The sequence below is a fragment of the Erythranthe guttata genome, chromosome 1 (genome assembly GCF_056151865.1).
Source record: "Erythranthe guttata isolate IM_541 chromosome 1, IM_541, whole genome shotgun sequence".
In the NCBI taxonomy this organism is placed as follows: Eukaryota; Viridiplantae; Streptophyta; class Magnoliopsida; order Lamiales; family Phrymaceae; genus Erythranthe; species Erythranthe guttata.
The window spans coordinates 9,762,010-9,780,228 of NC_142533.1; the positions used below are offsets into that span (position 1 = coordinate 9,762,010).

The 18,219-nt window shown below is 41.6% G+C and overlaps 2 protein-coding genes across 2 annotated transcripts; both read right to left on the reverse strand.

Moving 5' to 3' along the window:
* Positions 1-337: 337 nt before the first annotated feature.
* On the reverse strand, positions 338-13,751 carry LOC148772814 (uncharacterized). The gene is made up of 4 exons (XM_088818288.1): positions 12,716-13,751; positions 12,372-12,469; positions 12,174-12,243; positions 338-2,403 (listed from the first exon to the last, which is right to left on the reverse strand). Exons 1-4 carry the CDS (start codon positions 13,749-13,751, stop codon positions 338-340), a joined length of 3,270 nt encoding a protein of 1,089 aa, XP_088674414.1.
* Positions 13,752-13,865: 114 nt separating this feature from the next.
* Positions 13,866-14,663, reverse strand: LOC148772815 (uncharacterized). The gene has a single exon (XM_088818332.1). The coding sequence runs from the start codon at positions 14,661-14,663 to the stop codon at positions 13,866-13,868; it is 798 nt and encodes a 265-aa protein (XP_088674458.1).
* Between the last annotated feature and the right edge of the window lie 3,556 nt (positions 14,664-18,219).

The window sequence follows — 18,219 nt, forward strand, 5'->3', positions numbered from 1 at the left end:
TACCCTTGGCGATGTGGTATGGAGTGTCTTCGCTCTTTGGACCATTGATTGAGTAATATACATCCTCTCGTAGTAGGTTCTCAACCTATAAGAAGACGATGGGATGTGATTTTGCATTTCTGATGTAAGTAAAAATTATTAGCCCCCCAGTTTAGGTGGGACGTTCACGCACCTCGTTATGTAGTAGAAAGTTTCCAAAGCGTGTAGAGACAGTTTTGCGAGACGAGTGACGTGGAAGACCGCGGAGCCTGCAGGGGTAATGATTTGTGAGTAATTTTCATATAGGAGGGGTATAGGTGGTGACTTCAACGGATCTTAATTTAGGTAGATGTATACCTTAAGCGTAGAACCGTTTGAGGCTCCCTATATTCCACATTCTAGGTATAGGGCGTCCGTCATTGGTCTCGAGGCGATATGCTCCAGTGTTGACCACTTTGGTGATTTTATATGGTCCTTCCCACTTTGGATCGAGTTTTCCGATGAGGTGAGAAGCTTCGACTTTTCGGAGGACTAAATCTCCAACTTGAAAGGATCGAGGGCGGACCTTTGAGTTATAGGCCTTGGCCATGCGTGATTTATACATCTGTTGTCGGATGTATGCAACCTCACGTAGCTCATCTACGAGGTCTAGGCTTCCCCGCATAGCTTCTTCATTAGCTGCTGGATCATAGTTGGTGATTCGCCAAGATGGTTCTCCGATTTCGACGGGTGCGATAGCCTCTATTCCGAAAGCTAGGTTGAAGGGCGACTCTCCGGTTGCTGCTCGTGGGGTTGTGCGATAAGCCCATAGTGCGTTAGGCAATTCTTCCACCCACTTCCCTTTGGCAAGGTGTTGGAGTATGGTGCGATTCGTGACCTCCGTCTGGCCGTTAGCTTGTGGATTGGCTACGGATGTGAAGAACTGTTTGATGTCCAAGCCGAGGCACCAATTCTTTACTTTGTCACCGCAAAATTGGGTTCCATTGTCTGAGATAATGAAACGTGGGATTCCAAAGCGACACACGATGTTCTTCCATAGGAATTGGGTGACTTCTTCTTCTCGGATACGTGCTAAGGGTTCAACTTCCACCCATTTGGTGAAGTAATCCACTGCAACAATGAGGAATTCGCACCCTCCCGTGGCGGGTGGGAATAGTCCAACTAAATCCATTCCCCATTGGGCGAAAGGGATGGGGCTGTCAATTGGTTGCATTAATGCTGCTGGCAGGTGAGGAATATTGGCATGCTCTTGGCAAGGCTTACACCTCTGGACTAATCTCTTTGCGTCCTCATGCATCGTTGGCCAGTAGTAACCTTGCCTCAGTAGTTTAAGAGCTAAGGTTCTCCCGCTCAAGTGATTTCCGCAGATACCTTTATGTACTTCTCTAAGTACGTAATTCGCTGTGGTCAGGTCGAGGCACTTGAGATAGGGGAATGAGAAACCTCGTTTGTACAGTTCTTCTCCCACTATAATGAAGTGGGCGGCTCTTGTTTTTAACTTCCGCGCTTCAGTGGGATCCGTTGGAAGTTCCCCCTTCTTGAGATACTTCAGGATTGGAGTGAACCAGCATGGTTCATCCTCCTCGGTGTACTGTACTTCACTAGGTGAAGTTATCTCCGGCTGAGGTGAGGTGAGGAGCGTCACCTTCCGACTTCCGATGCTGGCCATGGAGCTTCCCAGCCTAGCTAATTTGTCAGCATGGATGTTATTGGAGCGAGATACTTGTCTTATCTCGTAGCTCTCGAATTTAGATAAGAGAGTGTGCGCGAGAGCTAAGTATTTGGCCATGGTGTCTTCTTTAGCCTCGTAAGCTCCGAGTACTTGGTTGACGACGAGCTGAGAGTCACTTTGGATTAGGAGCTTACGGGCTCCGGCAACTAGGGCGAGACGGATTCCGGTTATCAGTGCTTCATATTCAGCGACGTTGTTCGAGGCTGTGAATTCGAATCGTTGAGCATACTCGAATTCGTCTCCGTCGGGGTTCGTTAGTACGATGCCCGCTCCACGTCCTGTGGCAGTGGAAGATCCATCGATGCTGACGGACCCAGTAGGTAAAGAGTTGCTTTCTTCTATTGATGTCATTTCGACTAGAAAGTCAGCCAATACTTGCGCTTTGATAGCTGGGCGGGGTTTGAATTCCACTCCATATTCACTTAGCTCTATCGCCCATTTTGCTAATCGCCTGGATGTTTCGGGATTCCTTAGTATTTGTTTCAACGGATAATTGGTGAGAACCACCACTTGATGTGACTGGAAGTAAGGTCGAAGCTTCCGGGCTGCATTGATGAGGGCGAGGGCGAGTTTCTCAATATTGGAATAGCGCTGCTCGGCTCCTTGAAGAGCGCGACTTATGTAATATATGGGTTGGTGACCTTTTCCTCCATCTCGGATGAGGACTGCGCTGATGGCATCGGCTGAGGTAGCTAGTTATAGTAGGAGTGTGTCTCCGGGCTGAGGTTTTGTGAGCAGGGGTAGGGATGCGATATATGACTTTAGCTCAGTGAAGGCTTTTTGACATGCCTCATCCCACTCGAACTTTTTTCCTCCCCTTAAAATCTTGAAGAAGGGGAGAGCTTTGTCTGCTGACCTAGAAATGAACCTATTCAGAGATGCCAAACAGCCATTAAGCTGTTGGACTTTCTTGATGGATGTTGGTGTTGGGTTTCGGGCACGTGTACGCAGCGGAAAACAAAAATTTTATGCGAATTAAACGAATTTAAAGCACATAAACACATGCCCGATAATATAAATCAATTAATTGCGTACCTTTGCGCTTCCAGCGAAATTAAAAACAACATACATTATAAAATGTTTAACTGAATTTAAACCAATTAACATGCTCGCGTTTAAACCAACTAACATGCTCGCAACGATTAAAACGATTACACATAATCACATAAAATCATTCGAAAGCAAACATGAATATTTAGTTTAAACGTAAACGAATCGAAACATGAAATTCGTGTGTTTACCTCTTGAAGAGTGAGGTAGGAGCGCTAAGCAAGTCGAGATTGCTACGGAAACCAATCCGTACAATCTGGGGTAGCAGCGGTGCAGCGGCAGCAGCGGCGAGACGGCCACGGCGGCGCGTGTATCTCACGCGCGGTCTTCGGGTGGCGCGTGGGATCGCGTGCGGCTTCGGCTCGTGTGTTGCTCCTTGGTTCTTCGATCTTCGATCTTCCTCCTCTCGGATTTCACCTCGTACACTTCGATCTACTAAACACGTGGCACTAGACACGTAATAGTTAGAAAAACGGAAGAAAAAGAGAAGGAAAGAAACTACCAAAGCAATCGGCCAATGAACGGCCGATTCCGGCGACGGCGCCGGTGATGGCCGGGGGAGAGAGGCCGAGAGCGAGAGAGGTGAGCGGCTAGGGTTTTTTTGATTAGGTCTTGTGTGTTTTTGCAAGGCCTATAAATCAAGTATTTATAGTCCCTTGCATAAAACCCTAACGGACTTAAGTTGGACCGGGCCCAACAGCTTAAGCTCGTTAGTTCCTTTTACTTGCTCGTCTCTCTCAATTCAATGATCGGAAAAATGCAACAATTACAATTTCGGAATCATTATAATATCCTCGTGGGCCCACAACCCTTTGTGGTCAAAACTCGTCCCTTAGAGTTACGATTAAGATGAAGCTCGTTTCACCTTAATCACCCAACGAATCAAGATTGGCGTCTAGCAGCTACGCATCATGATTCCCTAGATACAAATGAAGTGCATGCAAGAACCTTCAGATATAGTTAACGTACAGTACGGTCCCTTCGATACATATGTCCCGATCGAACTAGAGGCATTGGTTCATCGAGACCTCTTTATATGTTCGATGACGGTGCGATCGTTCCAAGTGTTGTAATCGTCACGTGCATGACTTAGAGAATCGAATTCTCTAATCATCACTTAGTCAGCTCTGGCCAGAGACTTATAATGATTACAATCTTTCAGAACACACAGGACATCCAAGACTATTCTAGCGATCGAATCCCCGACTACAATGCACATACCTCCCACTAGATTTCGGACTGCACGAACACTGGCCCTTGGGATGGTCCTCGGTGGAACTCAGGGACAGGTCACGATACAGCTGGTCCTCTAGTGAAGTCACGGTGATGTCTAGGTCATAAGGACTAATGGTGTACAACTATACCATAGATATCTCTACTCGATTATTGGGAACCACTTAGAGATTTCTAGGGTGAGGGAGTTCAGTGAACTCGTCAACTTACGAGCACCCACTTATGCATGCCGATATCACAATACCGTTTACTGATGAGATGCAGTACACATACACTAAGTGCTAGTCTTAATGGGAAAGGCCGATATCCTCATTAGTGGCGTAACCCTTCGACTAGGAACACGTTTAACAGTTATAATACTTAAGTAAATATCTCACGATCCTAACGATCAATTACTAGTACTTGTAATAACTGTAAGGACTATATCTATGCTTGTGACAAAGGGACAAAGATATAGAATGCCAAGGTGGTTTATCATTAATACGAATAAAGGTTCGTTTATTACAATAATAAATACGAAAAACCACAGCCACATGTTGGCTTGTTGGTCACCTACTCTAACAATCTCCCACTTGACCTAAAGCCAACTACCCATAAATCGCAATCCCATCGACTCTCGATGTTTCTCATGGACCGATCTCGGTAAAGGCTTCGTGAAGGGGTCTGCAACGTTCTCTTCCGAGGTGACTCGTTCTACCTTAACTTCACCTCTATCAATGATCTCTCGGATCACGTGATACTTCCTCAGAATATGCTTCGACTTCTGATGAGATCGCGGCTCCTTAGCTTGCGCCACGGCTCTGGTGTTATCACAGTACAACGGTACTGGATCACTAGCATCAGGAATGACACCCAACTCTTGGATGAATTTCCTTATCCAAGTCCCTTCCTTTGCAGCTTCGGACGCTGCAATGTATTCCGCTTCGGTAGTGGAATCGGCCGTCGTGTTTTGCTTGGAACTCTTCCAACACACGGCACCACCATTAAGTGTGAATATAAATCCAGAATTCGACTTTGAGTCGTCCACGTCCGATTGAAAACTAGAGTCGGTAAAACCCTCTAATTTCAACTCGGCACCCCCATAGACCAAAAATATATCCTTAGTGCTTCGCAAGTACTTGAGGATATCTTTCACGACTTTCCAGTGAGCCGGGCCGGGGTTAGACTGATATCTGCTTGTGACACTCACAGCATACGCAATATCGGGTCTCGTACATAGCATGCCATACATTATGCTTCCTATGGCAGAAGCATAGGGCGTCCTTTTCATCTCCTCGATTTCACTAGGTGTTTGCGGACACATAGATTTCGAGAGACGAACCCCATGGGACATTAGCAAGAATCCCTTCTTGGATTCTTCCATGCTAAACCGTTTCATAACGGTGTCTATGTACAGGCTTTGGGATAAGCCAAGCATCTTTCTCGCTCTATCTCTATAGATGCGTATTCCTAATACATAAGATACTTCTCCCAAATCCTTCATTGAGAAACGTGTGGACAACCATGCTTTCGTTTGCTGCAACATTCCTACGTCATTCCCAATGAGTAGAATGTCATCAACGTAAAGCACTAAAAATATCAATGCCCTCCCACTAACCTTCTTGTATACACAAGGTTCCTCCGGATTCTTCTCAAAATCAAACTCTTTGATAGTTGAGTCGAACCTAATGTTCCAACTTCGGGATGCTTGTTTCAATCCATAAATGGATCGCTGGAGCTTGCAAACCTTTTGCTCACTTCCAGAAGATATGAAGCCTTCCGGCTGCGCCATGTAAATTTCTTCCTCAATATCTCCATTAAGGAAGGCGGTCTTCACATCCATTTGTCATATCTCGTAGTCGTACCACGCAGCTATGGCCTGCAAAATCCTAATGGACTTCAGCATCGCGACTGGTGAAAAAGTTTCCTCATAGTCAACGCCTTGTCTTTGAGTGTAACCTTTCGCTACCAATCTAGCTTTATAGGTCGATACCTTTCCATCCACTCCAATTTTCTTCTTATAGATCCACTTGCAGCCTATAGGAACAGTTCCCTTAGGTGGATCTACCAAGGTCCACACCTTGTTGGAGTACATGGAGTCCATTTCGGATTTCATGGCAGTTAGCCAATGTCCCATGTCCGCATCCGATACGGCCTCATTGTATGTTCTTGGATCTTGTCCAAGATCAACATGATCTTCATCATTTTCGAGGAGGAATAACCTATCCGGCATTTTCCGAACTCTTTCGGATCTACGTACTGTAGGTTCAGGAGGTATATTAGTGGTTTGTTGTATTGGTTCGATTGCTTGTTCTTGCGTTTGAACTTCACTTTGTGGTTCTTGAACTACTTCAAGTTCTATCATGCTGCCCTTTCTATCGGATAGAAACTCCCTTTCCAAAAAGGTGGCATTTCTTGAAACAAACGTCTTTGCTTCTTTGACATAATAGAACTCGTATCCCATTGACTCTTCGGGATACCCCACAAAATAGCACAAGTCGGATTTACTATCCAACTTATCTCCCAATAACCGCTTCACATAAGCGGGACAACCCCATATCCTAATATGTTTGTAGTTGGGTTTCCGGGAATGCCAAAGTTCATAAGGTGTGGATTTAACTGCTTTGGTGTTAACTCTATTCAGCAAATACGCGGCAGTACAAAGTGCATGACCCCACAAGTATGCCGGTAAGTTCGTGAACCCCATCATTGATCGAACCATATCTAATAAAGTTCGATTCCGACGTTCGGAGACTCCATTAAGTTGAGGAGTTCCCGGTGGAGTCCATTGGGATTGTATCCCATTCTCTTTTAGATAGTCAATGAACTCGATGCTCAAGTATTCTCCACCACGATCGGATCGCAGCTTCTTAATACTTCGTCCGAGTTGCTTTTCCACTTCGTGTCTAAAATCTTTGAACCTTTCAAATGTTTCAGACTTGTACTTCATCAAGTGCACATACCCATACCTAGAATAATCGTCGGTAAAGGTAGCGAAGTAGTTATATCCACCCTTCGCACTAACACTTAGTGGACCACATACGTCTGTATGGATCAAATCCAAAAGACCCTCGGCTCGTTCCATTTTCCCTTTGTAGGGTGATTTGGTCATTTTCCCTTTAAGGCAAGATTCACAAGTTTGTAGTGATTTCACGTCCTCCAAAGAGAACAATCCTTCACTGACAAAATCGTTCATCCTTCTTAAAGAGACATGACCTAATCTAGCGTGCCAAAGTTGTGCGGGGTATTGATCTATCTCCTTACGTTTTGCTGATATAACATTAATAGGTATTTCATTTGGATTTAGTTCATACAAGTTGTTTAATAGTCGTCCTTTGCAAATCAAATTCTCATTCTTTTGTATAATGCAAATCGAATTTCCAAAAACAAAAGTAAAACCTTCAATATCTAATACATGAATAGAAATAAGGTTTCTAATGAGGGACGGAACAAATAAACAATCGTTCAAAACAATAGGAAAACTAGAATCCAAAACATTTAAGTAAATTGTGCCAATGGCTTCAGCAGCAACTCTTGCTCCATTCCCCATCCTTAGGAAGGTCTCACCCGCTCTAAGTCTTCGACTTCTTGTCATTAGCTGCAAATCATTGCACAGATGTGAGCCACAGCCCGTATCCAATACCCAAGAAGAAGAGTTGACAGACAAATTTACGTCAATGAAATACGTACCCTTTTCAGAACCTTTCTGCTTCAGGTAAGCCTTGCAGTTGCGGCGCCAATGTCCTTTCTTTCCACAGTGATGGCAAGCATCATCAACTTGCTTGCCAACCTTTGCTTTGGGGCCCCCACTACCTTCACCCACTTCGAACTTGCTCTTTGGGAAAGGAACTCTTTCCTTTCTCTTCTTTTGGAAAGAACTCTTCTTTCCAGAAGTAGCAGCAATTAGAACAGACTTCTCTTTCTTAATGGTGGACTCGAAGCTGACCAACATGTTCATTAACTCATCCAAAGGAGGATCTAGTTTGTTCATGTTGAAGTTCACTATGAACGATTCATAGGAACTAGGGAGAGATAACAGGATCAAATCCAACGAGAGCTCGGCTGGGAGGGTGACATCAAGATTCACTAGCTTTTCAAGGAGAGTGATCATTTTGAGACAGTGCTCGTGGACCGAAGTCCCTTCGCGCAGTCTTGCCGTGATCAACTCCTTTGTAGCAGCGTACATCGATGCCCTAATATTCTCACTATACATGCTATCGAGATGGGCCTTTATGTCGAAAGCATGCATGTAAGACTCATATTTCCTCGCAAGCGCGGGCTCCATGGCGGCTATCATATAGCACCTAGCATGAGTGTCATCTTTCTTCCAAACTTCATAAGTTTCCTTCTCAGCATCAGTCGCTGTGGCAGGTATAGTGGCGGGAAGTCTCTCGTTCAAAACATAGAGACGCCCCTCAACGGTTAGTACAAGCTTAAGACTACGCAACCAATCTAGGTAATTAGGGCCATTGAGTTTATTGTCGAGGATTGACATTATGGGATTCTTAGACATGATTATCTGAGACATATAGAGAAGAGGATTATTAGAGATTCGCGTTTAAATGATTGTTACAATTTAATGTTTGGACTTATGTTATTTAATTGTTCTCCCACTAATTTTATCGAGTTCCACTTCCCTCTAGTAGACAAACGAGAAAACTGATTTTTCTTAATGGGCTTTAGGTCGAATAGACAAATATAACCCGTAGTTAATCTAGCCCGATTATATTTGCCCAAAGGTAGATCACAATCAATCATATCCACAATATGACCCTAAATTAATTTTCCTCACACTTGATAATGACCTAAGTTAATCTCGCGAATATCAAAATCGTCGTGTGTCAAGTCTAACCTACCAATCAAAGATGCTCATAGAACTTGATTATGCCAAACTAATGCAGTCCCTAGTTAATCTAGCCGACCACGTTAATTCAACATAACCCTTTTCTATGGCTACCTTCATCGCTATGTCAATTGAATTACAGCTTACTCTACCATAGCACTCCCCGCTAACACGGCTTACTGCACTATAGTAAAGGGCTACACATAATCCAACCGTTGGCAGAAGGAAAGAAATAACTCAACAGATTGGGTTTTTCTTTATAGCTTGAAATGATTCTTAATTAAATTAAGAATGAGGGATTTTTATTAAAATGTTTTATCTCATCAGAAGGTTTGGATTGGTCTATGTGATTCCTACATCTATGTTCTCTAAAGGTATATGGAAGCGCATATTGTCTTAAGAAGAACATACGACCTAATTTCATAATTAATTACATTAATTAATTATCGAGTTTTTCAAGATAATTATAGAACCTCAACTAGCATAAATCATTCAAATAATGTTGAGGTACTACTAATTAAGTTGAATCATAATCAAAATTATGAATGTGTTCTATTAATTGAAATCAATTTAACAATTTAAATTAATTAATTAATCTAACACCTATTTACTAAAATAGATGATTGTCGATCCAATTATCTAATTGGGAATAATTGAAAATAATTTTCCAAAAATTAAAATCAATTTGTTTTAAGTTTAATTTTAGAAATCTGAAATAATTTTTTTTTTTTCAGTGAACCGGTTCGGCCCAACCGGTCTGACCGGTTCGGACCGAAGCGGTCCGGTTCTGCCCGGTCCGGTTGACCCAAATCAGTGGGTCGGATTAGTCGGACCGAGAACCGGTCTGACCGACCCGAATCCACGTGGATTCGGTCAACTAGATCGCACACAACCATCGAACCGGTCGGTTCGACCGGTTCGATCCGAACAATTGAAAAACCGAAGTTTCAAAATAATTTGAGATCCGATTTTCCCATTTTAAACAATTTTAAAGCTGGAAAAATTCTAAACAATATTTCAAAAATATTTTAAACTTACGAAAACTCCCAATTACATAATACAACAATCACTACTTTAATAAATCGAACATGCATAAAATCATAGCATATTAAAACGAACGCAATTAATTGCGCAACGAGCTCTGATACCACTGTTGGGTTTCGGGCACGTGTACGCAGCGGAAAACAAAAATTTTATGCGAATTAAACGAATTTAAAGCACATAAACACATGCCCGATAATATAAATCAATTAATTGTGTACCTTTGCGCTTTCAGCGAAATTAAAAACAACATACATGCTAAAATGTTTAACTGAATTTAAACCAATTAACATGCTCGCGTTTAAACCAACTAAATGCTCGCAACGATTAAAACGATTACACATAATCACATAAAATCATTCGAAAGCAAACATGAATATTTAGTTTAAACGTAAACGAATCGAAACATGAGATTCGTGTGTTTACCTCTTGAAGCGTGAGGTAGGAGCGCTAAGCAAGTCGAGATTGCTAGTGAAACCAATCCGTACAATCCGGGGCAGCAGCGGTGCAGCGGCAGCAGCGGCGAGACGGCCACGGCGGCGCGTGTATCTCACGCGCGGTCTTCGGGTGGCGCGTGGGATCGCGTGCGGCTTCGGCTCGTGTGTTGCTCCTTGGTTCTTCGATCTTCGATCTTCCTCCTCTCGGATTTCACCTCGTACACTTCGATCTACTAAAAACGTGGCACTAGACACGTAATAGTTAGAAAAACGGAAGAAAAAGAGAAGGAAAGAAACTACCAAAGCAATCGGCCAATGAACGGCCGATTCCGGCGCGGTTCCGGCGACGGCGCCGGTGATGGCCGCGGGAGAGAGGCCGAGAGCGAAAGAGGTGAGCGGCTAGGGTTTTTTTGATTAGGTCTTGTGTGTTTTTGCAAGGCCTATAAATCAAGTATTTATAGTCCCTTGCATAAAACCCTAACGGGCTTAAGTTGGACCGGGCCTAACAGCTTAAGCTCGTTAGTTCCTTTTACTTGCTCGTCTCTCTCAATTCAATGATCGGAAAAATGCAACGATTACAATTTTTGAATCATTATAATATCCTCGTCATTACGAGTGCCAACTCTCAATTTCCAACTTTCCAAAAGTGGAAACCCTAGTTCAGTGCACTTTCTAAATTTGGAAACTTCCCGATTTAGAAAGTTCACTAATACGTTCGCCTATTCGTTTCCTTTTCTTATTCTCATTCATAATTCCAAATTACGAATGTTGGATCCAATCATATTGACTTCCAATCATGCAAAGATAAACTATTTTATCTTTGACCGTTTATTCAAAGATCTCATGTGCACGAGCAGTGTGACCCTCGATGGTTCAGGTGTAAGCTAGCCGTGGGCCCACAACCCTTTGTAGTCAAAACTCGTCCCTTAGAGTTACGATTAAGATGAAGCTCGTGTCACCTTAATCACCCAACGAATCAAGATTGGCGTCTAGCAGCTACGCGTCATGATTCCCTAGATACAAATGAAGTGCCTGCAAGAACCTTCAGATATAGTTAACGTACAGTACGGTCCCTTCGATACATATGTCCCGATCGAACTAGAGGCATTGGTTCATCGAGACCTCTTTATATGTTCGATGACGGTGCGATCGTTCCAAGTGTTGTAATCGTCACGTGCATGACTTAGAGAATCGAATTCTCTAATCATCACTTAGTCAGCTCTGGCCAGAGACTTATAATGATTACAATCTTTCAGAACACACAGGACATCCAAGACTATTCTAGCGATCGAATCCCCGACTACAATGCACAGACCTCCCACTAGATTTCGGACTGCACGAACACTGGCCCTTGGGATGGTCCTCGGTGGAACTCAGGGACAGGTCACGATACAGCTGGTCCTCTAGTGAAGTCACGGTGATGTCTAGGTCATAAGGACTAATGGTGTACAACCATACCATAGATATCTCTACTCGATTATTGGGAACCACTTAGAGATTTCTAGGGTGAGGGAGTTCAGTGAACTCGTCAACTTACGAGCACCCACTTATGCATGCCGATATCACAATACCGTTTACTGATGAGATGCAGTACACATACACTAAGTGCTAGTCTTAATGGGAAAGGCCGATATCCTCATTAGTGGCCTAACCCTTCGACTAGGAACACGTTTAACAGTTATAATACTTAAGTAAATATCTCACGATCCTAACGATCAATTACTAGTACTTGTAATAACTGTAAGGACTATATCTATGCTTGTGACAAAGGGACAAAGATATAGAATGCCAAGGTGTTTTATCATTAATACGAATAAAGGTTCGTTTATTACAATAATAAATACGAAAAACCACAGCCACATGTTGGCTTGTTGGTCACCTACTCTAACAGTTGGTGGAGCCATTGAGGTGATCGCTTCGATTTTAGCAGGATTAGCTTCGATTCCCCGCTGTGAGATCATATATCCCAAAAATTTACCTCCCCGAACTCCGAACGAACATTTGAGGGGGTTGAGTTTCATCTTATATCTCGTAAGGTGGTGAAACATTGATCCAAATCGGTTAAGTGGTCTGATACCTTGACACTTTTGACGAGGATGTCGTCGATGTACACTTCCATATTTTTACCGATCTGATCTGCGAACATTGTGTTCACTAGACGTTGGTAGGTGTCTCCTGCGTTTTTTAACCCGAAGGGCATGACTTGATAGCAGTAGATGCCTTGGTCAGTGATGAAACTAGCCCTCTCTTGATCTTCTGGCGCAAGTAAGATCTGTTTATACCCTTGGCATGCATCGAGGAAGCAGAGGAGCTCGCACCCCGAGGTCGAATCGATGAGTTGATCGATTCTAGGTAGAGGAAATGGGTCCTTAGGACAAGCTTTGTTGAGGTCAGTGAAGTCTACGCATAATCTCCACTTACCACCCGGCTTGGGAACGAGTACTACGTTCGACAGCCATTCAGGATACTGAACTGGTCGTATGTGGCCCGCTTCAAGGAGTTTTGCCACTTCCGCTTTGATATGCTTGTTGCGTTCGGGACCAAATGTCCGTTTCCTTTGTTTGACTGGCTTCAACCTTTTGTCGACGTTGAGCCGATGCAGAGCTACCTGAGGAGGAATGCCCAACAAATCTTGGGCTTTCCATGCAAACACATCTCCAGTGTGCCGCAGGAAGTTGATTAGCTGCCGCTCCGTGGTTGGATCTAGATCGGATCCTATTCGTATGAGCTTGGAAGTATCTTCGGGAGTGAGCTCTATGAGCTTAAGCTCTTCAACAGCTGCTAGCTTGATGCTGTCATCTGGTACACTAATAAGGATTTCTTTATTATCCTCAATGATCGCGTTGACCCACTTCCGTTTGTCGGATTTTTGGGTGTCGTCTCCCCTTCCGGACGGTTTAGGCTTCTTGGAAGGTTCTCGTAGGGCCCTTGCATAGCACTCTCGGACGAGACGTCTATCTCCAAGTACTTCCCCCATTCCGTCGGGAGTAGGGAATTTCCACTTCTGATGGTAGGAGGAAGGTACTGATTTGAAGGTATGGATTACTGGCCTCCCTAGGATGATGTTGTAGGGGGATGGCTTGTCGACGACGAGGAATTTGATTAGCTTGGTGATTGGATAAGGGTCTTCCCCTAAAGAGACGGGCAGCTCCACTTCTCCCATGGACAAAATGCCCTCTCCTGTGAATCCTTTCAGGGGCGTGGAGATGGGACTAAACCGGGCATTATCTATGTCCAGCTGCTTAAAAGCGTGGAGGTACATGATGTCAGCTGAGCTCCCCCCGTCCACTAATATCTTCTTAATAATTAAAAAGTTGGCCACCGTTGTTGTTACTACCAACGCATCGACATGATCTTCATCTGGGCCTTCAAGGTCTGAGGAGTTGAAGACTATGCTATGATCAGGTCTTCGTATTTGATAGATACGTGCGGATGGAGAAGCACGTTCTTGATTCATACATGCTGATCGAGCGAGGGTGCGTCATGCATTTTGTGAATCGCCACCTGCCGGTCCTCCGGAGATAAAGGAAATGATGCCCCGGGTAGGTTGGTTGTCATTGTTATCTGGGTCTCATCGATGACCCCCCTCCTCTCGTCGTTGCTGTTGATCTCGATTGTTATCTCGGCGTGGAAGATCATCACGGCGCTTATTTCGAGACTTATCAATGTATTTGCCTAAGTGGCCTTGCTTGATCAACCTCTCAATCGCCACTTTGAGTTGTGCACATTCCTCGGTAGTATGTCCTCTATCCTTATGGAATCGACAATAGCGATCCGACTTTTCTCGCTTTGCATTTGGCTGCATAGGACGTGGAGGCTCTGCTAAACCTTTCTGTTCTATCACGTGAAGGATTTCAGTGAGGCGAGTGTTTAGCGGAGTGAATCTGTTGTAGGAGGAAGATGGTTGACCTTGAGGTGGAAGTGGTGGACGTCGATCATCCCGCCTCCTATTGTCTTGACGGTCATCTTCCCTTTTCCTTTTAGGAGGAGCATGGGTAGAGGCTTCCTCTATCCGGACGTATTTTTCGGCTCGATTCAGCAACTCCTCTAGGTTGCCTGGGGGTCTTCCAGCGATAGATTCTTTGAATCTACCCGGTTTCAAGTTCTGCTGCATAATCCCGGAGAGCATGTCTTGCCCTACACTGGGAACTTCATGGACGGCTTCTACAAAACGCTTGATGTAGTTGCGGAGCGTTTCGTTATCTCTCTGTACTACAGAGAAAAGGTGAGCTGGGGTCTTGGCATACTGCTTGTTGATGGCGAATTGGTTGGTGAACCGAGTTGACAGCCGAGCGAAGGTGTCAATCGACCCTATGGGTAGAGAGTTGAACCAATTCATTGCTCTCTTGGAGAGAGTGGTGCGGAACATTTTTCACATCGCAGCATCCGTCGGGCCATATAAATCCGCCATGGCGCTGAATTTCTCTATATCCTCCTGTGGGTCGGTGGTCCCTTCAAATTGAGGTAATCCCGAGATCTTTACTCCTTGAGGTAATACCTCGTTGAGGATGTCTATGGTGAAGGGACTGCGTCTTATTGGGACGGGCATTCTTTCACCCATTGGATTATTTGGTTGGGGGAAAAGATTTTGGCGAGACATTCTGTTGTTTACCTCGTCTTCTTCCTCATTAAAGAGGGGGACTCTCTGTGGTGACGCATTCCCCCGTGGGGGTGAGCGCTGACGCTGCTGTCTGGGCTGTGCCCCTCTGTGATTAGTGGATAGCTGCACTCCGAACCGTGGGTCCGAGGTGGAGGAGGAGACACTTATTTGATTCTGGATTGGCGGTGGGCCATAGGTGGCACTATAGGTGGAGCTGGTGCTGGTATCGCATTGGGGTGTAAATCATCAAATTTGAGTTGAACTGAGTTTCAAGGAATTCGGGGTAATCTTGATATATATAAAAAAAAGTTTTCCTTATTTGCAAATAAGTTTCAATGAGCTGGAAATATTTGAAAGACAAAAATGTTGAATGTCTTTTTTTTAGTTAAGTGTCCTTGTCATGGGCCTCTATGACATTAACCCTATTTATAATGGACCCTAAGAACAAAGCAAACTCAATTTATCAATTTGGATCAAATAAGTTTTGACGATTTCGATCTTCAAAGTTGAAGATAAGATTTACTAATTTATTATATGGATATAAAAAAAAAACTATGACTTTTTTGTTCGTTAACGTAAATTTATTGAAGTCAATCAAAGGGATATTAGATAATTTTCATAGTTTATGTTGATATTTTAATGATTTTAATAGTTTATGAGAGGTATTTGATTCATTAAATATACTTGCAAAATATATTTACCGTGGCCTATTTGAAATTTGAAGATATCAAAATCCTTCCTTATTTTAAATTACATATTCTAGTCAATGTAGGATTATTATTTTATATGTATATATATACACACACAAGAGTATATCGAACCTACATGCTCTATCTCTAGCAAATTACTCTTTTTAATTTTTACTTTTTATATAAACTTATTTCATCTTTAATTACTTTTTGTATTTTTAAGTACTAAATGTATGAATGTTACTATCAATGTAAATGGTCACAAGTTTGTTTAATAAGTTTACGAATTAAATGTTGGTCATGTTTAAATACTACCCCGACCTTAATGCATAGTGGTAATTGATTTAATCGTAAGGTTGAGAATGACACAATGAATAATTTAGGTACATTCGCAAGGTCAATAAACTAGAGAGGTTTTTAGGAATTGTATATAAATATTTACAACTTCGTGACAACTCTCTAATATTTCTACAATATTCATATCCAAAACAGGGTCTACTATGTCTTTTACCATAATTTCTAGTGAAGACCTTTTTGGCCAAGTACTATAAAATTTTATCCAAAATAGACCGATCCTGACACCTTAGTATCCTTTCATTTCGTAATATTTAAAGTAGGGTTAATCACAAAAAGGCCCATGATAAGGGCACTTAATTAAAAGAGTGACATCCAACTTTTTTGTCTTTTAAATAAATCCAGCTAATTCAAACTTATTTTCAAATAAGGAAAACCTTTTATATATACCAAAATTACCCGCAATTCATTGAAACCCAATTCAACTTCAATTTCATGATTTACACCCCAATTTAGCCCAATTTTATCGATTAACCAATTTTAACCCTAATTTCAATTTTGACCCCAATTTTGACCCACCGCCGCCGTTGACTGCTGGTCTCCGGCGTTGACTTTTTTTTTTTTTTTGAAAAACTTTTTTTCCCCAATTTTTTTTTCCGGTCGGTAAACTGCCGTTGACTGCCGGTCTCCGGCGTTGACTTTTTATTTTTTATTATTTATAATTTTGTTTTTTATAAAAAAAATATTTTAATTAATATTACTGTCTTGGCTGCTAAATTACTGTCTCCGTCAATTATTTAACTGTCGGAGACAGTAATTTAACAGTTAATTAACTTTTTTTTTCTTCGAAAATATTTTAATTAATATTACTGTTGTTGCTGCTAAATTACTTTCTCCATCAATTATTTAACTGTCGGAGACAATAATTTAACTGCTAATTGACTTTTTTTTTTAAATATATTAATTAATATTACTGTATTCGTTGCTAAATTACTATCTCCAGCAGTTATTTAACTGTCGGAGACAGTAATTTAACTATTAATTGACTTTTTTATTCTTAAAAAAATATTTTTAATTAATATTACTGTATTCGTTGCTAAATTACTGTCTCCAACATTTATTTAACTGTCGGAGACAGTAATTTAACTGTTAATTAACTTTTTTTTTTTTTGAAATTTTTTTTCTTAAAAAAAATGATTTTAATTCATATTACTGCTTTGACTACTAAATTACTGTCTCTAACAGTAATTTAACTGTCTTAGACAATAATATTAATACTATTACTGTTCGGGAAAATAATATTCATAATATTACTGTCTGAGACAGTAATTTTGTAACCAAGACACTAATATTAATTAAAATATTTTTTTCTAAGAAAAAAAATAAAAAAAAAGGTCAACATCGGAGACCGACGGTCAACACCGGGAATCTGGCCGGAAAAAAAAAATTCAGAAAAAAAATTATTTTCGGAAAAAAAAATATTTTGGGGGTTACTGTGATATATTTGTTTAAATCCGGGGTCAATGTGTAATATTAAGGAAGTTAGAGCATAATGGATGGAATTGATAAGAATTATATTATGAAGGGTATTTTAGACTATAGACATGGGTTTGGGTTTAATTGAGAGACTGTTTTTTTTTTTTTTTGCACAAAAATACATTTAAGTCCTATGTGATGGGGCTTTTTGCCATTCGCCCAAAAATAATTTGAGAGTTTATATATTTAATGTATCAAATACCTCCCCTAAACTATCAAAATCATTAAAATATCAACCTAAACTATGAAAATTATCTAATATCCCATTGATTGACTTCAATAAATTTACGTGAACGAACAAAAAAGCCCACGTTTTTTTATCCATATAATAATTTAGTAAATCTTATCTTCTACTTTGAAGATCGAAATCGTCAAAACTTATTTTATCCAAATAGATAAATTGAGTTTGCTTTATTTTTTGGTCCATTATAAATAAGCCCATCATAAGATACTTATTCATAGTGATAAAAAAATTATTTTATAAAAAAATCCACACATTATCGAGAGGTGTGTAAAAGACTAAAATACCCCCTCACATTTTAATATGCTCCAATTCCATCATTTCATTCAATATAACCTCATGACCCCATATTTTACATATTATTCAATTTTGACACAAAACTCAATTTTGAGTATAATTTTGCCCGTCCCCGCCGTTGATCGCCGGTCAACTCGGTCTCTGGCATTGACTTTTTCGATTTTTTTTCTTTCTTTCTTTCTCTTTTCCTTTCTGCCGTCCGCTGACCGACGGTCAACACCAGCCTCCGGCGGCGTTGACGTTTTTTTTATTGATTTTTTTTTCAACT